This window comes from Heptranchias perlo, chromosome 35 (assembly GCF_035084215.1).
Source record: "Heptranchias perlo isolate sHepPer1 chromosome 35, sHepPer1.hap1, whole genome shotgun sequence".
NCBI classification, from domain to species: domain Eukaryota; kingdom Metazoa; phylum Chordata; class Chondrichthyes; order Hexanchiformes; family Hexanchidae; genus Heptranchias; species Heptranchias perlo.
This window is the reverse complement of record NC_090359.1, coordinates 26,098,329-26,120,566: the sequence shown is the minus strand read 5'-3', so window position 1 is coordinate 26,120,566 and position 22,238 is coordinate 26,098,329. Positions and strand designations below refer to the sequence as shown.

The window sequence follows — 22,238 nt, the reverse complement described above, 5'->3', positions numbered from 1 at the left end:
ATGTGTCTCAAGCCCAACCTCAGAAGAGATTCAGCTGTACTGATGAGATGAAAGCCTCCTCTCTTTCTGACTTTCTGCTGGCTGCAAGTCTCCTGCATCTCAGGGCAGGTCCTACAGCATAAAGGAACCAAACTCAGCGATTAAAGAACAGCAATCCAATCGACGACGCCTCTCAGTTCCCCACTTTCACTATGTCAAATCTTAGAAGAGCTCACAATTCAAGGGGGATTGGGTCAATAAAAAAGTATCTCCCCTTCCTGATTGTTTGGAGATCTTGAGGCAAAGGAGCAAAGTGTAAATAACCTATCACCATACTGATTTTTTTTGTGTGCTATTTGTAGCTAGGATTTTTTGTTGTGATCCAACATTGAGCAATTGGTGACTCCCGTTAGTGTACAGGTAGTCTCTGTGGTAGTGGGGGAAGGGCAAGAATTGCCGCAGTTCCTTTATGTAACAGCACCGTAAATTAATTCACAAAGAGCACACTCAAAGGGGGCAATTTTAACCTAACCCGACGGGAAACTTAACGGATCGGATGGTTTTACATCCCGCCCAGTGTTACTCTTCACTGACTTCATTAGTCAGTTCAATAATCGAAGAGTGATCTGATCAAGGTGTTTCAAATATTAAATGGATTCAATAGGGTAGATACGGAGAAACTATTTCCTCTGGTGGGGGAATCAAGAACGAGGGGACATAATTTTAAAATTAGAGCTAGGCCGTTCAGGGGTCTTGTCACACTTCTTCACACAAAGGGTAGTGGAAATCTGGAATTCTCTTCCCTCAAAAGGCAGTGGATCCTGGAGGTCGATTCGATCTCTCAAGACCGAGGTCGATAGATTTTTGTCGGGTAAGGGTATCGAGGGATATGGAGCAAAGGCGGGTAAATGGAGTTGAGGTGCAGATCAGCCATGATCTAATTGAATGGCGGAGCAGGCTCGAGGGGCCGAATGGCCTCCTCCTCTTCCTGATGTACCTACAAATGGCGTGGACGGCTATATGGCCATTTGTGCCGATTCTCCAAGTGTTTCCTCTGTCCTAACACAGAGGATCCGGCAGAAGGTCAGGACAAACCCAGGGAGATTCAGGGCAAGTGTCTTTACACATGACGTGGAGATACGAAACACACAGGGAAATTCAGAAAGGCGGTTTATAATATTCCTTGGGCCACACCTGTGGAGTTCGCAGCAACAGAAAAAAACACGTGGAGTAAGCAATAATTCATCTGATTGCTGTTTGTGAGATCTTGCTGCACACAGCTTTACAACAACAGTGATCTCACTCCCAGTGCAGTACAGAGGGAGTGCTGCACTGTCGGAGGTGCCATCTTTTGGATGATACTTTAAACCGAGGCCCCGTCTGCTCTCTCAGATGAATGTAAACGATCCCACTATTTTGAAGAAGAGCAGGGGAGTTCTCCCCGGTGTCCTGGTCAATATTTATCTCTCAACCACCATTACTAAAAAAAACATTATCTGGTCACTATCACATTGCTGTTTGTGGGATCTTGCTGTGCGCAAATCGGCTGCCGCATTTCCTACATTACAACAGTGACCACATTTCAAAAAGTACTTAATCGGCTGTAAAGCGCTTTGGGACATCCTGAGGTCGTGAAAGGCACTATGTAAATTCAAGTCTTTCTTTCACTGAAGTGCTGCGAGAGTTGTGGGAATGCTAGATAAACACATGTAGCTACACCACTGGCAGATTAAACACCCATCCATAGATCCCTCGGACACTAAATTGCAAAACCTCCGGGGCCAAACTGGGTGTGTGGCATTTTCATTTCTGCTTTATGTCCCCTCTGGAAAAAACTTAAAATGCAGGAATTATAAAACCCATCCATAAATCCATACAGAGTACTGTGCACAGTTCAGGTTATAAAAAAGGATATAGAGGCACTGGAGAAGGTGCAAAAAAGATTCACAAGGATGATACCAGAACTGAGAGAATATACTTGTCAGGAAAGGCTGAACAGGCTGGAGCTCTTTTTCAAGAAAAGAGAAGGCTGAGGGGTGACCTGATAAAGGTCTTTAAAATTATGAAAGGGTTTGATAGGGTAGACGTAGAGAAAATGTTTCCACTTGTGGGGGAGACCAGAACTAGGGGTCATAAATATAAGATAGTCACTAATAAATCCAATAGGGAATTCAGGAGAAACTTCTTTACCCAGAGGTTGGTTAAAATGTGGAACTCGTTACCACAAGGAGTAGTTGAGGCGAATATCATAGGTGCATTTAAGGGGAAGCTAGATAAACACATGAGGGAGAAAGGAATAGAAGGATATATACTGAGGGTGAGATCAAGAAGGGTGGGAGGAGGCTCGTATGGAGCATAAACACTGGCACAGACCAGTTGGGCCGAATGGCCTGGTTCTGTGCTGTAGACTTGATGTAATAAACATGCAACTCCTATTTCAAACGTTGAAATGAACTAGGGAAAAAACAAAGAGAATCATTTGCTTTCCTTAATTTTTTTTAACCGATTGTAGCCGAGTCTTACCTTCGAGCACCAAGCACAGTATCAGGAGAAGCGACAGGGCCATGGTGGTCGGTGGCCTCCCTTTGCAAATGTGCAGCTCTGCATGCAAGAGGGCTGGGGGCGGTGGGCGGGGGCGGGGGGGGGGGTGGGGGAAAGAGTTATTTTTGAATCGCAGGCAGTGCTTGGGTTTCATCTCCCATGTCGATGGAGCCCAGCTGTTGGACGGCACTCTCAAAGTTTCCAGGGCTGACAGCTGGCGGGTTAACCCTTCCCTTCCTGGCAATTCTATCCCTGCGAGGAACAGCTGCCCGAAAACTTCCCGGGGAAAGCGGCAGAGCCAGAAGCATTGAGTTTAACCACTTCCTGGCTCACCCCTGCTGCAGCGATCCCGTCACCCTGAGAACTGCTGTATCCATTTTACCAACAGTACAATTTTAAAGGGGGTGCAGGAACAGAGAGACCTGGGGATTCACATACGCAAAGCTTAGAAGGTGGCAGGACAAGTTGATAAAGCTGTTGAGAAAAAGGCATACAGGATCCTTGGCTTTATAAATAGAGCTTAGAATACAAAAGGGTGATAGGGTTAGATGAAGTAGGGAGGGAGGAGGCTCGTGCGGAGCCTAAACGCCGGCATAGACCAGTTGGACCGAATGGCCTGTTTCTGTGTTGCACATTCTATGTAAGAAAGCAAGGAAGTTATGCTGAACCTTTATAAATCACTTTGGGCCCCAGCTGGAGTATTGTGTCCAATCTGGGTACCACACATTTAGGAAGGATGTCACGGCCTTGGACAGGATGCAGAGGAGATTTACTAGAATGGTACCAGGGATGAGAGACTGGAGAAGCTGGGATTGTTCTCCTTAGAGCAGAGAAGGTTAAGGGGAGATTTGATAGAGGTGTTCAAAATCATGAAGGGTTTTGAGAGAGTAAATAAAGAGAAACTGTTTCCAGTGGCAGGAGGGTCGGTAACCAGAGGTCACAGATTTAAGATAATTAGTAAAAAATTCAGGGGGGAAATTAGGAGATTTTTTTTTAAGCAGCGAGTTGTTTTGATCTGGAACGCGCTGCCTGAAAGGGCGGTGGAAGCAGATTCAATAATAACTTTCAAAAAGGGAATTGGATAAATACTTGAAAAGGAGAAATTTGCAGGGCTGTGAGAAAAGGGCAAGGGGAGGAATGGGGCTAATTGGATAGTTCTTAGGATGGACACATCAGGTGACCAATGGCGGGTGCGTGGGGGGGGGGGCAGGGCGGTTGGGAGGCAGGAGATCATGTGATGAAACCTCCTGGAATGCATCCAACAATGAGTTGGCGACCCCCAGCCTGCCCCTTATCACAGGCAGGCAATGCCAGCGAATTGTGGGGATGGGGTGGGGAGAGGAAACCCTGGGGTGGGAATTGGTGCGTGTTGCACTTGTTTTTCGGGCTCAAAAACAGGGGCGCAGAGCAATCCAATTTAGCAGTGGAATGTCCTGCGCAGATCGGGTCCACTGCTAAATTTGTGGGGGCTTTTTTTTTTAAGCGTCCTAATTTACAAATTAATGGTCCAACGCCTGTTGAAGGACCATATCCAGAAATCAGTTAGCTCCCATGGCCGCCAACTGCAGGAAAGTTTTATTCGTTTTAAGCCCATCCTGTGGAGTCAGGAGGAGCAGGAGTTCTTCGCCACAATTGCGCACCCTCTCCCCCCTCCCCCCCCCTAAGCCTGCTCCAGTTCTCCCCCCCACCACGGGACTTACCTGAGGGCCTCTGATGAAGAGGGCTCCAAGTTTACCCAGGTAGATGTGGCATGTGCTGCCCACTCGCCATATTGGGGTCTTAATAGTCTGAGATGCATGAACCAATTTCTAGGCCAACCTGCTTTGGGGAGGGGGCTGATTGAGGGGTGACTGATTGAGGGGTGACTGTTGATCAGGACACCAGGAGAAGTTCCTTGTTGTGCAAATAATGGCGGTGGGATCTTTAACGTCCATCCAAGCAGGCAGACAGGGACCTGAGTTTAAAAGCTTGGTCAAAAAGAGAGGTTTTAAGGAGGGGTAGAGAGATAATATATATATATATATACACATTGTATAAGAGAGTTTAGGGAGGGAATTCCAGAGCTTAGGGCCTAGGTAGCTGAAGGCACGGCCGCCAATGATGGAGTGATGAAAAGCAGGGATGCGCAAGAGGCCAGAATTGGAAGAGCGCAGAGATTTCGGACGATTGTAGGGCTGGAGGAGGTTACAGAGATAGGGAGGGGATGAGGCCATGGAGAGATTTGAACACCAGGATGAGAATTTTTAATTGGAGGCGTTGATGGACCTGGAGCCAATGTAGGTCAGCGAGCGCAGGGGGTAATGGGTGAACGGGACTTGATGCGATTTAAGATAGGGGGCAGCAGAGTTTTGGATGAGCTGAAGTTTACAGAGGGTGGAAGATATATACACTCCCCACTTCACCCGAAACCACGTGATCTCCTGGGAGAGGCGAAAAACCGAATAAAATCCCAGGACAATTCGGGGGGGAAATCCGAGAAATTCCTCTCTGAACCCCCTTAGGCGATCGAAACTAGTCCAGGAGATCAGACAAAATGAGGTCTTTGATTTAAAAACAAACAGGGTTACACTCTGACCCTCTCTCTGCAGACGCTGCCTGATCTGCTGAGTGTTTCTGTTTTTATTATCTTTTAATTCACAATGGAATCAGAAGACAACTTCACCTACCAACACTTCTCTAACATAATGTTCAGGATATGAAAAAAGGAAACGCAGGTACCGGCCTACCTGGAGACTCTCCCTGCACCCACGTAGCACAATACAGTTAATATTGAGAAAGGGACACTTGCAGGTGTATATATAGCAACTTACTGCGTTTCTCAGAAGCAGCTCAGAGCCCTTCACGTGCAATAAGTTTCCAATGTTGCTACGTAAAAGAAATAAAGAACTTGCATTTACATAGCACCTTTCATGACCTCAGGACGTCCCAAAGCGCTTTACAGCCAAAGAAGTACTTTTTTGAAGCGTAGTCACTGTTGTAATGTAGGAAACGTGGCAGCCAATTTTCACACAGCAAGATCCCACAAACAGCAACATGATAATGACCAGACAATGTGTTGGTTGAGGGATCCAGGACACAGTGGAGAACTCCCCAGCTCCGGAGTTCTCACATATCACAAATAAACAGTCAGTAAACATGTTATATCACTTCATTTATTGTGGAGTTTGAGGCTTACAGTCAGTAGAGGATAAGACAATCTGAAGCGTATTACCAGGCAATTGCTGCTCCAGAGGCAGGCGCTCTTTATGAAGTACATCAATATAATATCTTCTCACTCGGTCCCACAGCAGACGCATGAATTGGGTCCAGTTTCAAACAAGCGTAACATTCCTGCGAGTGTGCTATGTGATTTAACAACGGCAAATTGGGATGAATACAACGGGACAGCATCGTAACTTATCCGTACTACGCACTTTTACGTTGCCACTTGATTCTGAGGCGCACGGCCCGTTTGTGCGTTTCATATTCTGAAGTAAAACTTGGCCCTTTAGTCAACCTCTTCATCCTGCTCATCACGTAACTTCCTTGATCTGATGGGATAATTTTAATTAAAAAATAGGAAGTTCATCTTAAAACAAAAAGCAAAATACCGCGGAGGCTGGAAATCTGAAATAGAAACAGAAAATGCTGGGAAACCCTCAGCAGGTCAGGCAGCGTCTGTGGAGAGAGAAACAAGAGTTAACATTTCAGATCGATGACCTTTCATCAGAAACAAAGAAAGAACTTGCATTTTATAGAGCGCCTTTTACGACCTCAGGATGTCCCAAAGTGTTTCACAGCCAATGAAGTACTTTTTTCAACTGCAGTCACTGTTAGAACCATAGAAAAGATACAGCACAGAAGGGGGCCATTCGGCCCATCGTGTCCACGCCGGCTCGAAGAACAACCAGGTGCCCGTTCTAATCCCACCTTCCAGCATCCAGTCCGTAGCCCTGCAGCTTACACCACTTCACCCTCTGGGTAAAAAAAAATTTCCCTCACGTCCTCTCTAATCCTTCCGCCAATCAGCTTAAATCTATGTCCTCTAGTTCTTGAACTCTCAGTTAGGGGAAACAGATACTTCCTGTCTATCTGGGCCCCTCATAATTTTGTACACCTCAATCAAGTCACCCCTGAGCCTCCTCTGCTCCAAGGAAAACAACCCCAGCCTATCCAATCTCTCCTTGGAGCTGCAATTTTCAAGTCCTGGCAACATTCTTGTAAATTTTCTCTGCACTCTCTCCACAGCAATTATATCCTTCCTATAATGTGGTGACCAGAACTGCGCACAATACTCCAGCTGTGGCCTTACCAGCGTTTTATACAGTTCCTGCTTTTGTATTCTATACCTCGGCTAATAACGGAGAGCATTCCGGATGCCTTCTTCACAACCTGTACTGCCACCTTCAGGGACCTGTGCACATGCACTCCAAGGTCTCTCACTTTCTCTGCTCCTCTCAATATATTCCCGTTAACTGCATATTCCCTTTTACTGTTTGCCCTCCCGAAGTGCATTACCTCACATTTCTCCGGGTTGAACTCCATTTGCCACTTTTCTGCCCACTCCACCAACCCATTGATATCTTCTTGGAGTCTACAGCTATCCTCTTCATTATCAACTACACAGACAATTTTTGTGTCGTCTGCAAATTCGCCAATCATGCCCCCTACATTCAAGTCCAAATCATTAATATATACCACAAACAGCAAGGGACCCAACACTGAGCCCTGTGGCACACCACTGGAAACGGATTTCCATTCACAAAGACATCCATCGACTTTTACCCTTTGTTTCTTATGACTGAGCCAATTTTGGATCCAATTCACCACATTTCCCTGTATCCCATGGGCTTTTACCTTTCTGACCAATCTTTTTTATTTTTATTCGTTCACAGGATGTGGGCGTCGCTGGCAAGGCCGGCATTTATTGCCCATCCCTAATTGTCCTCGAGAAGGTGGTGGTGAGCCGCCGCCTTGAACCGCTGCAGTCCGTGTGGTGACGGTTCTCCCACAGTGCTGTTAGGAAGGGAGTTCCAGGATTTTGACCCAGCGACAATGAAGGAACGGCGATATATTTCCAAGTCGGGATGGTGTGTGACTTGGAGGGGAACGTGCAGGTGGTGTTGTTCCCATGCGCCTGCTGCCCTTGTCCTTCTAGGTGGTAGAGGGCGCGGGTTTGGGAGGTGCTGTCGAAGAAGCCTTGGCGAGTTGCTGCAGTGCATCCTGTGGATGGTGCACACTGCAGCCACAGTGCGCCGGTGGTGAAGGGAGTGAATGTTTAGGGTGGTGGATGGGGTGCCAATCAAGCGGGCTGCTTTATCTTGGATGGTGTCGAGCTTCTTGAGTGTTGTTGGAGCTGCACTCATCCAGGCAAGTGGAGAGTATTCCATCACACTCCTGACTTGTGCCTTGTAGATGGTGGAAAGGCTTTGGGGAGTCAGGAGGTGAGTCACTCGCCGCAGAATACCCAGCCTCTGACCTGCTCTCGTAGCCACAGTATTTATATGGCTGGTCCAGTTAAGTTTCTGGTCAATGGTGACCCCCAGGATGTTGATGGTGGGGGATTCGGCGATGGTAATGCCGTTGAATGTCAAGGGGAGGTGGTTTGACTCTCTCTTGTTGGAGATGGTCATTGCCTGGCACTTATCTGGCGCAAATGTTACTTGCCACTTATGAGCCCAAGCCTGGATGTTGTCCAGGTCTTGCTGCATGCAGGCTCGGACTGCTTCATTATCTGAGGGGTTGCGAATGGAACTGAACACTGTGCAGTCATCAGCGAACATCCCCATTTCTGACCTTATGATGGAGGGAAGGTCATTGATGAAGCAGCTGAAGATGGTTGGGCCTAGGACACTGCCCTGAGGAACTCCTGCAGCAATGCCCTGGGGCTGAGATGATTGGCCTCCAACAACCACTACCATCTTCCTTTGTGCTGGGTATGACTCCAGCCACTGGAGAGTTTTCCCCCTGATTCCCATTGACTTCAATTTTACTAGGGCTCCTTGGTGCCACACTCGGTCAAATGCTGCCTTGATGTCAAGGGCAGTCACTCTCACCTCACCTCTGGAATTCAGCTCTTTTGTCCATGTTTGGACCAAGGCTGTAATGAGGTCTGGAGCCGAGTGGTCCTGGCGGAACCCAAACTGAGCATCGGTGAGCAGGTTATTGGGAAGTGCCGCTTGATAGCACTGTCGACGACACCTTCCATCACTTTGCTGATGATTGAGAGTAGACTGATGGGGCGGTAATTGGCCAGATTGGATTTGTCCTGCTTTTTGTGGACAGGACATACCTGGGCAATTTTCCACATTGTCGGGTAGATGCCAGTGTTGTAGCTGTACTGGAACAGCTTGGCTAGGGGCGCAGCTAGTTCTGGAGCACAAGTCTTCAGTACTACAGCTGGGATGTTGTCGGGGCCCATAGCCTTTGCTGTATCCAGTGCACTCAGCCGTTTCTTGATATCACGTGGAGTGAATCGAATTGGCCGAAGACTGGCTTCCGTGATGGTGGGGATATCGGGAGGAGGCTGAGATGGATTATCCACTCGGCACTTCTGGCTGAAGATGGTTGCAAACGCTTCAGCCTTGTCTTTTGCACTCACGTGCTGGACTCCGCCATCATTGAGAATGGGGATGTTTGCAGAGCCTCCTCCTCCCGTTAGTTGTTTAATTGTCTTCCACCATTCACGACTGGATGTGGCAGGACTGCAGAGCTTTGATCTGATCCGTTGGTTGTGGAATCGCTTAGCTCTGTCTATAGCATGTTGCTTCCGCTGTTTAGCATGCATGTAGTCCTGAGTTGTAGCTTCACCAGGTTGGCACCTCATTTTTAGGTACGCCTGGTGCTGCTCCTGGCATGCTCTTCTACACTCCTCATTGAACCAGGGTTGATCCCCTGGCTTGTTGGTAATGGTAGAGTGAGGAATATGCCAGGCCATGAGGTTACAGATTGTGCTGGAATACAATTCTGCTGCTGCTGATGGCCCACAGCGCCTCATGGATACCGTTTTGAGCTGCTAGATCTGTTCTGAATCTATCCCATTTAGCACGATGACAGTGCCACACAAGCATGGACCATTTGGGTCGAATGGCTTGTTTCTGTGCTGTAAATTCTATGTAATCTTCCTTTAACCAGTGATAACTTACTCGAAAATGAGCGTTATGCAGCCGACCAAGATTGAGCCTGCCGACAGACCCACAATCACATAAATGGATTCGTTCAGGTCTAACCTGTCTGAATGGAAGAAGAAGAAGAATTATTAGAATCGTGGAACTGTAACTGTGCAGGAGGCGGCCATTCGGTCCATCGGGCCCGTGCCGGCTCTTTGAAAGAGCTTCCCAATTAGTCCCATCCCCTGCTCTTTCCCTCCCCCTCCCCCTCCCCCCCCCCCCCCCCATTTTTCTTTTTCACCAATTTATCTAATTCAAAACAATAATCTTTCACAGGGGAGCAAAGCTTCCTTCAGGAACGACTGCAGGTCGGGCGTTCTCGGAGTACCTTGGCCCACTGCGAGCCTGGATGATGAGCGCTGGTGAACTATTCGACCATGGAGGGGAAGGTCGGAGGCACGACCAGTCCTACCTACATCTGACATCCGGCATTTGCAGAGTCGGGCTGCAAGAGCCCCGGGTGATAAGCCCAGGGTGGGGGTCACTGAGACCAATGGTAACGCCTCCATTGCTGCCCCTCAGATCACCGGCCACTGACTGGAGCTGGGAACTCCGACTCTCAGAACACACCCAGCATTTATTCTTAATAATTAAATTAATCGGACTTTTCTTTTAAAATCGACAGCTAAAGAGACATGGGTCCCATTTTAACTGCCCTCCTCCTGGTAGAAACTGGGCCGGGAAATGGGGGGCAGTTAAAATAAGGAGAGACACTTTACCCCCTCAAACCCCACTGCCTTCCTGCTATGTCCCGATATTAACCTGAGCTGTTGGGAGCCAGGTTCTAGGACAGAAGAGGCCCAGCAGGTAAGCTTAAAAGTTTTACTTTAGGTTTCCTTGAGGGGAGTGGGTGCTCCTCCGGGCCTCAGAAGGAAGCCTTGAGCCCCCCCACCGATCCCGCAGACGGTCTGTCCCCCACCCCACCCCCCCCGATCCCCGCAAACGGTCTGTCCCCCACCCCACCCCCGATCCCCGCAGACGGTCTGTCCCCCACCCCACCCCCCGATCCCCGCAGACGGTCTGTCCCCCACCCCCCGATCCCCGCAGACGGTCTGTCCCCCACCCCACCCCCCGATCCCCGCAGACGGTCTGTCCCCCACCCCACCCCCCCGATCCCCGCAGACGGTCTGTCCCCCACCCCACCCCCCGATCCCCGCAGACGGTCTGTCCCCCACCCCACCCCCCGATCCCCGCAGACGGTCTGTCCCCCACCCCACCCCCCGATCCCCGCAGACGGTCTGTCCCCCACCCCACCCCCCGATCCCCGCAGACGGTCTGTCCCCCACCCCACCCCCCGATCCCCGCAGACGGTCTGTCCCCCACCCCCCGATCCCCGCAGACGGTCTGTCCCCCACCCCCGATCCCCGCAGACGGTCTGTCCCCCACCCCCCGATCCCCGCAGACGGTCTGTCCCCCACCCCCCGATCCCCGCAGACGGTCTGTCCCCCACCCCACCCCCCGATCCCCGCAGACGGTCTGTCCCCCACCCCACCCCCCGATCCCCGCAGACGGTCTGTCCCCCACCCCACCCCCCGATCCCCGCAGACGGTCTGTCCCCCACCCCACCCCCCGATCCCCGCAGACGGTCTGTCCCCCACCCCACCCCCCGATCCCCGCAGACGGTCTGTCCCCCACCCCACCCCCCGATCCCCGCAGACGGTCTGTCCCCCACCCCACCCCCCGATCCCCGCAGACGGTCTGTCCCCCACCCCACCCCCCGATCCCCGCAGACGGTCTGTCCCCCACCCCACCCCCCGATCCCCGCAGACGGTCTGTCCCCCACCCCACCCCCCGATCCCCGCAGACGGTCTGTCCCCCACCCCACCCCCCGATCCCCGCAGACGGTCTGTCCCCCACCCCACCCCCCGATCCCCGCAGACGGTCTGTCCCCCACCCCACCCCCCGATCCCCGCAGACGGTCTGTCCCCCACCCCACCCCCCGATCCCCGCAGACGGTCTGTCCCCCACCCCACCCCCCGATCCCCGCAGACGGTCTGTCCCCCACCCCACCCCCCGATCCCCGCAGACGGTCTGTCCCCCAACCCACCCCCCGATCCCCGCAGACGGTCTGTCCCCCACCCCACCCCCCGATCCCCGCAGACGGTCTGTCCCCCACCCCACCCCCCGATCCCCGCAGACGGTCTGTCCCCCACCCCACCCCCCGATCCCCGCAGACGGTCTGTCCCCCACCCCACCCCCCGATCCCCGCAGACGGTCTGTCCCCCACCCCACCCCCCGATCCCCGCAGACGGTCTGTCCCCCACCCCACCCCCCGATCCCCGCAGACGGTCTGTCCCCCACCCCCCGATCTCCGCAGACGGTCTGTCCCCCACCCCCCCGATCCCCGCAGACGGTCTGTCCCCCACCCCACCCCCCGATCCCCGCAGACGGTCTGTCCCCCACCCCACCCCCCGATCCCCGCAGACGGTCTGTCCCCCACCCCCCCGATCCCCGCAGACGGTCTGTCCCCCCCGATCCCCGCAGACGGTCTGTCCCCCACCCCCCCGATCCCCGCAGACGGTCTGTCCCCCACCCCACCCCCCGATCCCCGCAGACGGTCTGTCCCCCACCCCACCCCCCGATCCCCGCAGACGGTCTGTCCCCCACCCCACCCCCCGATCCCCGCAGACGGTCTGTCCCCCACCCCACCCCCCGATCCCCGCAGACGGTCTGTCCCCCACCCCCCCGATCCCCGCAGACGGTCTGTCCCCCACCCCCCCGATCCCCGCAGACGGTCTGTCCCCCACCCCCCCGATCCCCGCAGACGGTCTGTCCCCCACCCCCCCGATCCCCGCAGACGGTCTGTCCCCCACCCCCCCGATCCCCGCAGACGGTCTGTCCCCCACCCCCCCGATCCCCGCAGACGGTCTGTCCCCCACCCCCCCGATCCCCGCAGACGGTCTGTCCCCCACCCCCCCGATCCCCGCAGACGGTCTGTCCCCCACCCCCCCGATCCCCGCAGACGGTCTGTCCCCCACCCCCCCCGATCCCCGCAGACGGTCTGTCCCCCACCCCCCCCGATCCCCGCAGACGGTCTGTCCCCCACCCCCCGATCCCCGCAGACGGTCTGTCCCCCACCCCCCGATCCCCGCAGACGGTCTGTCCCCCACCCCCCGATCCCCGCAGACGGTCTGTCCCCCACCCCCCGATCCCCGCAGACGGTCTGTCCCCCACCCCCCGATCCCCGCAGACGGTCTGTCCCCCACCCCCCGATCCCCGCAGACGGTCTGTCCCCCACCCCCCCGATCCCCGCAGACGGTCTGTCCCCCACCCCCCGATCCCCGCAGACAGTCTGTCCCCCACCCCACCCCCCGATCCCCGCAGACGGCCTGTCCCCCACCACCCCCCCCGATCCCCAAAGACAGTCTGTCTCCTCCTCCCGATCCCTGCAGACAGTCTAATCCCCACTCCTGATCCCTGCAGTCTGTTCCCTTGCGATCCCTGCAGACAGTCCGTCTCCTCCTCCACCTCCTCCTCCTAATCCCTGCAGACTGTCCCCCCACTCCCGAAAGCCCATCTCAATCTTTCCACAGGCTTCCCACCCCTCCACTGACTTCCGGGGGTTGGTGGGGGCGGTGTCTGTTCATACGGGTCCCTGGCTGCGGCCTCCTGCCACCAGACGCCCGTTCCTGCTCACCGGCCAAGGCAGTCGGTCTGTCTGGGTATGGGGCAGGACTCTGCGGAGTGTTAAGATCGGCAGGGCCTCCCCTTCCCGCTCCCGCTCCCGCTCCCGCGTAACAATCCAGGCCGTGCCCTCTCCTGGGCGCCAAGGGGACTGAGTTACTCACTCGGCCAACAGGTCTTCATGGTCCAGCAGTTGACGTTCACCTCCAGACACATGGTGCAGTTTACGACGGTCGTCGAGTATCCTGGACAGACGGGGAAAGCAGCACAAGAGTGAACGAGCGCGGGAGCAGCAGGGATTCTGAGGGCGAGTTGCCAAATCCTCCCCACTGGCCGAGTGACAGTCAATAAAAACCAGGAAGTGCAGGGCAAAAAAAAAAACACTCGGCAGGTCAGGAGGAAGCCGTTGGGGGGAGGACCACAATTGTAAACCTGACCCGCCCCTCGGGAAACTGACAGGATCGGGTGCGATGCTGGTTTTACACCCCAGCCCAACTTGGCGCTCCATAACCAGCCTTCCACCCAATCCAGTCAGTTTCCCGAGGAGTGGGTTAGGTTAAAATTGGATCCCCCCACCCCAACCAGTTAACTCTTGTTTCTCTCCCCACAGATGCTGCCTGACCAGCTGAGTGTTTTCCTTGGGTTGCCAACTCTGGTATTCCTGGAGTTTTCATCATATGACCTCCCACCTCCAAATCGGCCTTTTATCCCCCATCTCCAATACCTTTATAACTGATAAGCAATGAAAATGAAAAAAAAGTGCACAATTCTTTTTGTCGCCCCGATGATTTTCTCTCCCTGGGGGTGTGTTGCTCCCAGCAGTGTCCAGGAGCTTAATCTTCAATTCCTGGAGACTCCAGGCCATTCCTGGAGGAGTTGGCAACCCCTAGTTTCCCAGCACGTTCTGTTTTTATTTCAGGATTTCCAGCATCCACTGCGTTTTGCTTTTGTTTGATAGTAGGGAAGGAATCTGGCGCTGCCCCTTTTCTCCCCTCGCGATGAAACCCCTGGTTCTAAGCCGGGCCATGGGGGGTGGGGGGGGGGGGGGGGGGGAGCCTGGGACGAGGGGCGCAGAGGTCAGTCGTTCCACTGCTCCCCACAGGTACAGGGTACCACTGGAGGAGTTAACGGGGACTGTGACCATTGGTGTTTTGCCTGCCACTTTGGTCACCAGTGCGACTCTGGGAGACTTAAGGACAGGAGACGACAAATCGTACAGCACAGAAGGAAGCCATTCGGCCCATCGTGCCTGTGCCAGCTCTTTGAAAGAGCTTTTCAATTAATCCCACTCCGTGCTCTTCCCCCATAACCCTGCACATTTTTCCCGTTTCAAGTATTTATCCAATTCCCTTTTGCAAGTTACTATTTAATCTGCTTCCCCCGCCCTTTCAGGCAGCGCATTCCAGATCATCACAACTCGCTGTGTAAAAAACTTCTCATCTCCCCTCCCCCTCGCCCTGCCCCCCCCTCGATACCGCACCGACATAAAGTGCGACTGAATACCCTCGGCCGTCCCGTGCTAACTCAGGAAAGGTTGAACAGGCTGGGGCTCTTTTCTTTAGAAAAGAGAAGGCTGAGGGGTGACCTGATGGAGGTCTTTAAAATTATGAAAGGGTTTGATAGGGTAGACGTAGAGAAGATGTTCCCACTTGTGGGGGAGACCAGAACTAGGGGTCATAAATATAAGATAGTCACTAATAAATCCAATAGGGAATTCGGGAGAAACTTCTTTACCCAGAGAGTGGTTAGAATGTGGAACTCACTCCCACAAGGAGTAGTTGAAGTGAATAGTGTAGATGCATTTAAGGGGAAGCTAGATAAACACGAGGGAGAAAGGAATAGAAGGATATTCTGATAGGGTGAGATGAAGAGGGACGGGAGGAGGCTCGTGTGGAGCATAAACACCGCTTTGGGCCGAATGGCCTTGTTCTGTGCTGTAAATTCTATGTAATCTAAATAGTGACCCTGGTAAAAGCAGCATGGGACCCTCTCCCAGTGACTCGCCAGTTCTCGCAGACCCTCACTCCCACTTGGGCACAGCCCGAATCCCACCCTTACCAGCGGGATGCAGGTGGAGGAGAGTTCTGACGCACTCGGGAACGACAGGGTGTAAAACCAGTGTCGCACTCGATCCAGTCAGTTTCTCGACGGGCGGGCTAGGTTAAAATCGTGCCCCCCCACCCCCCCCTCCTCCCACATTGAATTCAGTTTCGCCATCTTGCCATGGTGGGGATTTGACGAACTCTGGGCTGCCCGTTCTGCCCCATAACCGCTTGGCTTACCGCGCCCTAACGCAGCTACAGTTTATAAGAGGCGGAGAGGTTGTACTCACTGCATTTGGGGGCACACATGGCTGCGGAAAAAAAAAAGAGAAAAAAAGACTTATCACCACAGGAACACTCAGATGGGTCACTTCCTGACGTGACTCGGCCAGCAGCAAACTGGAGCACAAAATCCAGGCCGACACTCCCAGTGCCAGTACTAAGGGAGTGCTGCACTGTCGGAGGTGCCGTCTTTCAGATGAGACACTAAACCAAGGCCCTGTCTGCCCTCCCAGGTGAACGTAAAAGATCCCACGGATACTATTTTGCAGAAGAGCAGGAGGAGTTCTCCCGAGTGTCCTGGGCCAATATTTATCCCTCAACCAACATTGGTCCCTCAACCGTGGCAAATGGCTATCACTTTTTGGCGGATATCAGCGACTACCCGTTTTAAACATGGAGGTTTTAAGTGGTGGGAACTGTAGTCAGTGCTTCATACAACCGGCCTCGTCGTCCTCATCATCCTCCTCATCCTCCTCCTCCTCCTCCTCCTCATCCTCATCCTACACCACTTCTCCCTGAATCCTCACTGTCGAAATCAAGACACATCACACTGTCTCCTTCTCTGCGCTCCAAACTGTGCCCATCTTCACCTCCCTCGGTCTTCCCTTCCTTCTACAGTGTACAGGCTTTCAGAACCCAGATTTCTCATTGGCTGCTTCTAGCTTTATCTCATCTTCTTCCCTTCTCTTTTTATCAGATCTAGTGGTGGCCTCCATTGGGTCTTGGCCCCTTCACTGAGTTCACTAGTGAAGGAAAAACACAGTTGAATAAAAATAGGTGATGCAGTGACCACTGGCTCAGGGGCAGTATTCCCACCATCTCAGTCAGAAGGTGAAGGGTTTGAGCCCCACTCCAGACAGTCCCGGTGAGCAGAGAGCGGAGTACAGGCTCTCGATATTGGGTTGACGTCTAGCGGGAATATTTGCACCTGATGGATATGGGTTACCCCCGGCCCCCTCTAATGAATAGGTGGGGCTCTTTAGCCTAGGTTGATGCCCCCCTTGGCGAAGGTACTCCAAAGATAAAAAGCGACGAGGAAGGCAAAGGGAATCCACCTCTTCCCCGGTGAGTGGCTCATTCGTGACACTTGAGTTAGGACCTTCCCTCAAGGCAGAGCACAACGCACGGATCGACTACAATAATCATTCAAAAATAACACTAATAGCAAATTTCTGCTCACCCTCTTGGGTTAATTTTGGAAGCTTTACTTCATAGAGCCAGTTCCAGAAGATGGGCAAATCTGTCAGGGTCTTGTTGATCTCTGTGGAGGTAGTTGTACAGGCAGAGGTTGTGATATACCACAGTCCTTACCCGGACTAACAACTGTGCAACATACAGGCAGAAGAATAAACATGGCTACCTATAACTCGTAGAACGCGATGCACCTTTTCCGAGATCATGTTAACCAACACTTCATCTGGAAGGAAAAAGAAGCAGCATCAGACATGAATGTGAATCCTTTCACTGCTAACTTGCCTTGTCAGAGCATAGATTCCAATGGACAAATCCCTTTCCATTATATAAAATTTGAATGGACAACACCCGTTTGCTGCCGTTAAAGAGTGTCAATAGACCAAACCCCTTTACATTCACTCCCATTGTACAGAATCCCAATGGACCAAACTCCTTCTCATTCACTCCCATTGTACAGAATCCCAATGGACCAAACTCCTTCTCATTCATTCCCATTGTACAGAATCCCAATGGACCAAACTCCTTCTCATTCACTCCCATTGTAAAGAATCCCAATGGACCAAACCCCTTTACATTCACTCCCATTGTATAGAATCCCAATGGACCAAACTCCTACTCATTCACTCCCGTTGTATAGAATCCCAATGGACCAAGCTATTTCCTTTTCACTGCCATTATTCAGAATTCCAATAGTCAAAACCCTTTCCCTCCCATTATACGGAATGCTAATTGCACCAAGTCCTTTCCCTCCCATTGCACAGCAGGCCAATGGACAGAAGAAGTATAAGAGGCTGATTGAGCACAAACCTGAACAGGATACCTGTGTACTGGAGGGGGCCCAGTCATAGAAATTACTTAAACAAAAAGGCATCTAAGGGGTTGTACTGGAGCAGTGTTTGTGGATACCTGTCTGGTTCCTCTCTTTTTCTCACCGTTTTCTCCCCCTCCTCATCAGGTGTATGCTTCCACTAGGTCAGGGTACCCTCGAGTACTTTACTCAACTTATTCGTGTGTGAGGCTTGACAAGTAGGGTTGGCAGGGGAATAACCCCTTGGGGTGTATCACAGCTGCACTCAACCCTGTCCCCACGTAACCTCCACCCACAGCTATTTCTAGCTGGGGGTCACTGGGTAACGATCAGGAGTGGGAACCCTGGGCCTATTCTCCCTCTCCTGAGACAATGGACACCACAGCCAACAGTGGGATTCCTCCCATCATCCCAGCTGATGACAACTCATTGGCAACTTGAATAATTAACATCCTCACAACATGAGATACAGAAGTAACAATAATGACTTTTATTTAAAGTACCTTTATTTGCCCGGTTTAGACTTAAGCCATTTGCAAACAGCCTTTCCAAAAATGGACATTGGTGATCCTAAGAAATATATATGGGCGAGAGGATGGGGGGCAAAGAGAGAAAAGGTATTAAGTGAGAGGCAGTAGTAATATCCTCCCATCTGAGAACACACCTCTGACTGACAACTCTTCCATCTCACCATCACCACAAAAACAATCCCAAAAATAGATAACCTCACCAAACAGAAATTTGTTCAGGTCTGCTTCGGAATACTTGGTGCAATTCGAAGTCGCTGCCAGCGCCTTGTACTCCCCACACAGCTTCTCAAATCTGTCTCTTATTCGTTTATGTGGAAAAGCACAGAACATGCAGCCTTCGGCCTTCAGCGCGAGGCCCAGCACGAGGCCTGTTACCATGGCAGCGCCGGCTGCTTTCCTCATCGTCAACCCAGGGAAGGCAGTGAAGATCGGGCCAATTTTGAGTTTGCAGCTAGTTTAACTGCTCAGTTTAGCAGTTGCTAGTTGCGTGTGTTTGAATGAATCCAGTTAACTGTTGTGTTCACTAGCCAGCTGGTAGTGTTCCATCTTTTATGCTGTCATAAGGATACAAGCAAGCCAATGATGTCTGCAATTCCAAACCACTTCACCTATTTCTCTTGTGATTCCATACAATGTTTTAGAATGGTTACAATTTAAAGTAGGAAGCCCACTTCCCTCATTGGGTTTCAAAATCGAGAACACGATGAGTTGTCTATGGGAATCAAGCCAGGTTGAACGATCTGGAAAGCAGTCAGAATAGAATCATTGTTTTCGGTCGTAAATTGAACCTGGCCTCGTGAAGGCCTGAGCACGTATGACTTAGATGACGTGTGATAAGTTGTGTCTTAGCATTTCATGCAAACCTTTCTATCTATTGTGCCTTGTGATCACATGATTAGCAACACTGACTATTGAGTCCCTTGGACTCTATAGGAACTGTCGGGGGTCTCCTACAATTTTTAAGTTCTGTCCAGAGATCAGGACTTTGTGGACAAAAAGCAGGAGATGCTAGCTCAATTAATAATTGTAAATCTGAGATTGATAGATTTTTGTTAGGCAAGGGTATTAAGGGATATGGAAGCAAGGTGGGTAGATGGAGTTAAGATACAGATCAGCCATGATCTAATTGAATGGCAGAACAGGCTTGAGGGGCTGAATGGCCTGCTCCTGTTCCTATGAGAAATTTTGTAATGTAGGAAATACAGCAGCCAATTTATGCACAGCAAGGTCCCACAAACAGCAATGTGATAATGAACAGATCATGTGTTTTTTTTTTAAAAAGTGATGTTGGTTAAGAGATAAATATTGGCTAGGACACCAGGGAGAACTCCCCTACTAAAGTGGGTGCAAGAACAGAGAAACCTGGGGGTATATCCTCCAGGTGCACAAATCTTTGAAGGTGACAGGACAGATTGAGAAAGCGGTTAAAAAAACACAAATGGGATCCTGGGCTTTATAAATAGAGGCATAGAGTACAAAAGCAAGGAAGTTATCTTGAACCGTTATAAAATACTGGTTCGGCCATAACTGGAGTATTGTGTCCAATTCTGGGCACCGCACTTTAGGAAAGACGCGAAGGCCTTAGAGAGGGTGCAGAAAAGATTTACTAGAATAGTTCCAGAGATGAGGGACTTCAGTTACGTGGATAGACTGGAGAAGTTGGGGTTGTTCTCCTTAGAGCAGATTTGATAGAAGTGTTCAAAATCATGAAGGGTTTAGATAAAGTAAATAAAGAGAAACTGTTCCCATTGGCGGAAGGGTCGAGAACCAGAGGATACAGATTTAAGGTGATTGGCAAAAGAACCAAAAAGACAACATGAGGAAAAACTTTTTTTACACAGCAAGTAGTTATGATCTGGAATGCACTGCCTTAAAGGGTGGTGCATACAGATTCAATCGTGACTTTCAAAAAGAAATTGGATAAATACTTGAAGGGAAAAAAATTGCAGGGCTACAGGGAAAGAGCGGGGAATGGGATTAACTGGATTGCTCTTACAAAGAGCCGGCATGGGTTCGATGGGCCGAATAGCCTCCTTCTGTGCTGTAACCATTTTATGATTCTAACAACCATGCTGCTCTTTGAATAGTGCCATGGGATAGTTTATGTCCACCTGAGAGGGCAGACGGGGCATCAGTTTAACGTCTCATCTGAAAGACGGCACCTCGGACACTGCAACGCTCCCTCAATAGTGCACTGGGAGTGTCAGCCTGGATTATGTGCTCAAGTCTCTGGAGTGGGGCTTGAACCCATGACCTTCTGACTCAGAAGCGAGGGAGTGCGACCCATTGAGCCAAGGCAGACCACTAAAAGGCGTTATATGAATACCAGCTCTTCCTTTCCTGGCTCAGCTCATCCATCCATCCATCTTTGCTTGCAATACCAAGCTTGCCCTCAGCAGTTTGAAGAGGCCAATGTGACGTCATCACACCGCGACCGAATGTAAACGTGTCAACCTGATGACGCAACAGCGGGGCAGTTTGCCCCCTTCAACCTGCACCAAGATGGCGGCGACCGGGCGGCCCGAGTGCGCGTTCCGGGCGATGATTCGAGAAGTTTCCGAGGGTTTTTGTTCCGTCGGGTTGACGCTGCTGTGCCGGGAACCGGTGGCCGTCCTGTCGGTGGAGAGATACCCGAGGGAGCCGGAGAGCGGGAGAGGCCTGTTAGAGGCCGCGGGCGGCGGCGCAGGGCCCGACCTGTACGACTTGAGCCTGACCGACGGCCACTGCCGGCTCCGGGCCACTCTGCGGCCTTCACTCAACCCGCTGGTCCGCCGCAACGAGCTGCGGAGCGGCTGCGAGCTGAAGGATGCCCGCTTCGGGGTGGAGTACGATGAGAGGCGGGTTGGAGGCGGCGGCAGGACCTTCGTCCTCCTGGAGGCCCAGGTGGTTGTCAGGGGCAACGGACCTAGCCCACCTCTCTTAAAGGGGCTGAAGGTGCAGGAGCTGCAGGTGTTTGGAGATGAGATGGAGCGACATGGGCCAAACCTGCCAATCAAGGCCAAGAGGCGGTACTACCTCCCCCTGTGGGACAGTGCCAACTATTATGGGGAAGGTTGGCACCGAGTGCCCCCTGGGCAATCACTGGACCACACCCATCAACATGAAGGTGCACAGTACCTTCCAGAACTTTTGTCTATAACATTCACTGTAACTTTCTTTTTTGCACCATTTATACAGCACTTCCCAAAGCGCTTCGCAGCCAATTAAGTACTTTTGTAGTGTAGTCACTGTTGTGATGTAGGGAAATGCAGCAGTCAGTTTGCGCACACCAAGGTCCCACAAACAGCAATTAAATAAATGACCAGATCATCTGTTTTTAGGTGTTGGTCGATGGATAAATATTGGCCCAGACACCAGGGAGAACTCCCCTGCTCTGCTTCGAATATTGCCCTGGGACCTTTTAGGTCCACTTGAAAGAGCAGATGGGGCCTCGGTTTAATGTCTCATCTGAAAGACAGCACCTCCGACAGTGCAGCACTCCCTCAGCACTGCACTGGGAGTGTCAGCCTGGATTATGTGCGTACAATCCAAATTTGGAAGGACAGAGTCCCACCTAACATTACACTTTACTGAAATCCCAGAGACAACACTCTTAAATTTCAGTGCGATTTTAAGTGTGGAGTGAAACAAACTGAATGAACCCTGACAGTAGCCCCTCACATCAACACAAAAAGTTGAAGGAGATAGATGCTAAAATTGATAATTGCAGACGATTATTAGTGAGTGTTCATTACTGTCAAATTGAATTCTCTGTAATAATTGTACAGTATATATTAAATCCCTCCTTTCCTATGCCAGCTGAGTTTCATCGTGCCATGCATTAGCTCTTTGTCTGCCAGCCAGATCCCAGGTCGTCGCTATTATTGCTTTGAAGCTGGCAATTAGGAGTTGTGCACAAACCGTAACTGGACTAACTCTTCAAAGAAAGGCTTGCATTTTAAAAAAGCGCTTTTTACCACCTCAGGACGTCCCAAAGCGTTTTACAGCCAATTAAGTACTTTTTGAAGGGTAGTTGCTGTTGTAATGTAGTTTTCATCATATGGGATGGCAGGCCTCTGCTCAGATGCTGATGCGGTTAGATGAAGAGGGG

General features: G+C 51.5%; 3 protein-coding genes across 13 annotated transcripts in view; 1 reads left to right on the top strand and 2 right to left on the bottom strand.

Moving 5' to 3' along the window:
• Nucleotides 1-2,585, bottom strand: part of chrne (cholinergic receptor, nicotinic, epsilon) — a 42,037-nt gene extending 39,452 nt beyond the window's left edge. The window contains exon 1 of the mRNA XM_067972220.1: nucleotides 2,503-2,585. Within this exon, the coding sequence (XP_067828321.1) occupies nucleotides 2,503-2,545 (43 nt within the window). The 5' untranslated portion in view covers nucleotides 2,546-2,585. The remainder of the gene's footprint in view (nucleotides 1-2,502) is intronic.
• Nucleotides 2,586-5,658: 3,073 nt separating this feature from the next.
• Nucleotides 5,659-21,145, bottom strand: LOC137302506 (sperm-egg fusion protein TMEM95-like). Of its 7 annotated transcripts, none has more exons than XM_067972218.1 (8): nucleotides 20,641-21,145; nucleotides 18,122-18,188; nucleotides 16,977-17,033; nucleotides 16,797-16,877; nucleotides 15,625-15,645; nucleotides 13,457-13,537; nucleotides 9,645-9,732; nucleotides 5,659-6,050 (listed from the first exon to the last, which is right to left on the bottom strand). In XM_067972218.1, exons 3-8 carry the CDS (start codon nucleotides 17,014-17,016, stop codon nucleotides 6,008-6,010), a joined length of 354 nt encoding a protein of 117 aa, XP_067828319.1. In that variant the 5' UTR covers nucleotides 17,017-17,033; nucleotides 18,122-18,188; nucleotides 20,641-21,145; the 3' UTR covers nucleotides 5,659-6,007. The 7 variants fall into 7 exon arrangements, with proteins under 7 accessions (XP_067828319.1, XP_067828320.1, XP_067828314.1 ...); XM_067972219.1 differs by having other exon boundaries at nucleotides 5,659-6,177; nucleotides 20,475-20,733; XM_067972213.1 differs by having other exon boundaries at nucleotides 20,475-20,733.
• The window catches only part of LOC137302504 (RPA-related protein RADX-like), a 42,950-nt gene continuing 41,300 nt past the window's right edge, over nucleotides 20,589-22,238 (top strand). For all 5 annotated transcript variants that reach the window (XM_067972210.1, XM_067972212.1, XM_067972211.1 and 2 more), the window contains exon 1: nucleotides 20,589-21,254. In XM_067972210.1, the coding sequence (XP_067828311.1) occupies nucleotides 20,606-21,254 (649 nt within the window). In that variant the 5' untranslated portion in view covers nucleotides 20,589-20,605. The remainder of the gene's footprint in view (nucleotides 21,255-22,238) is intronic.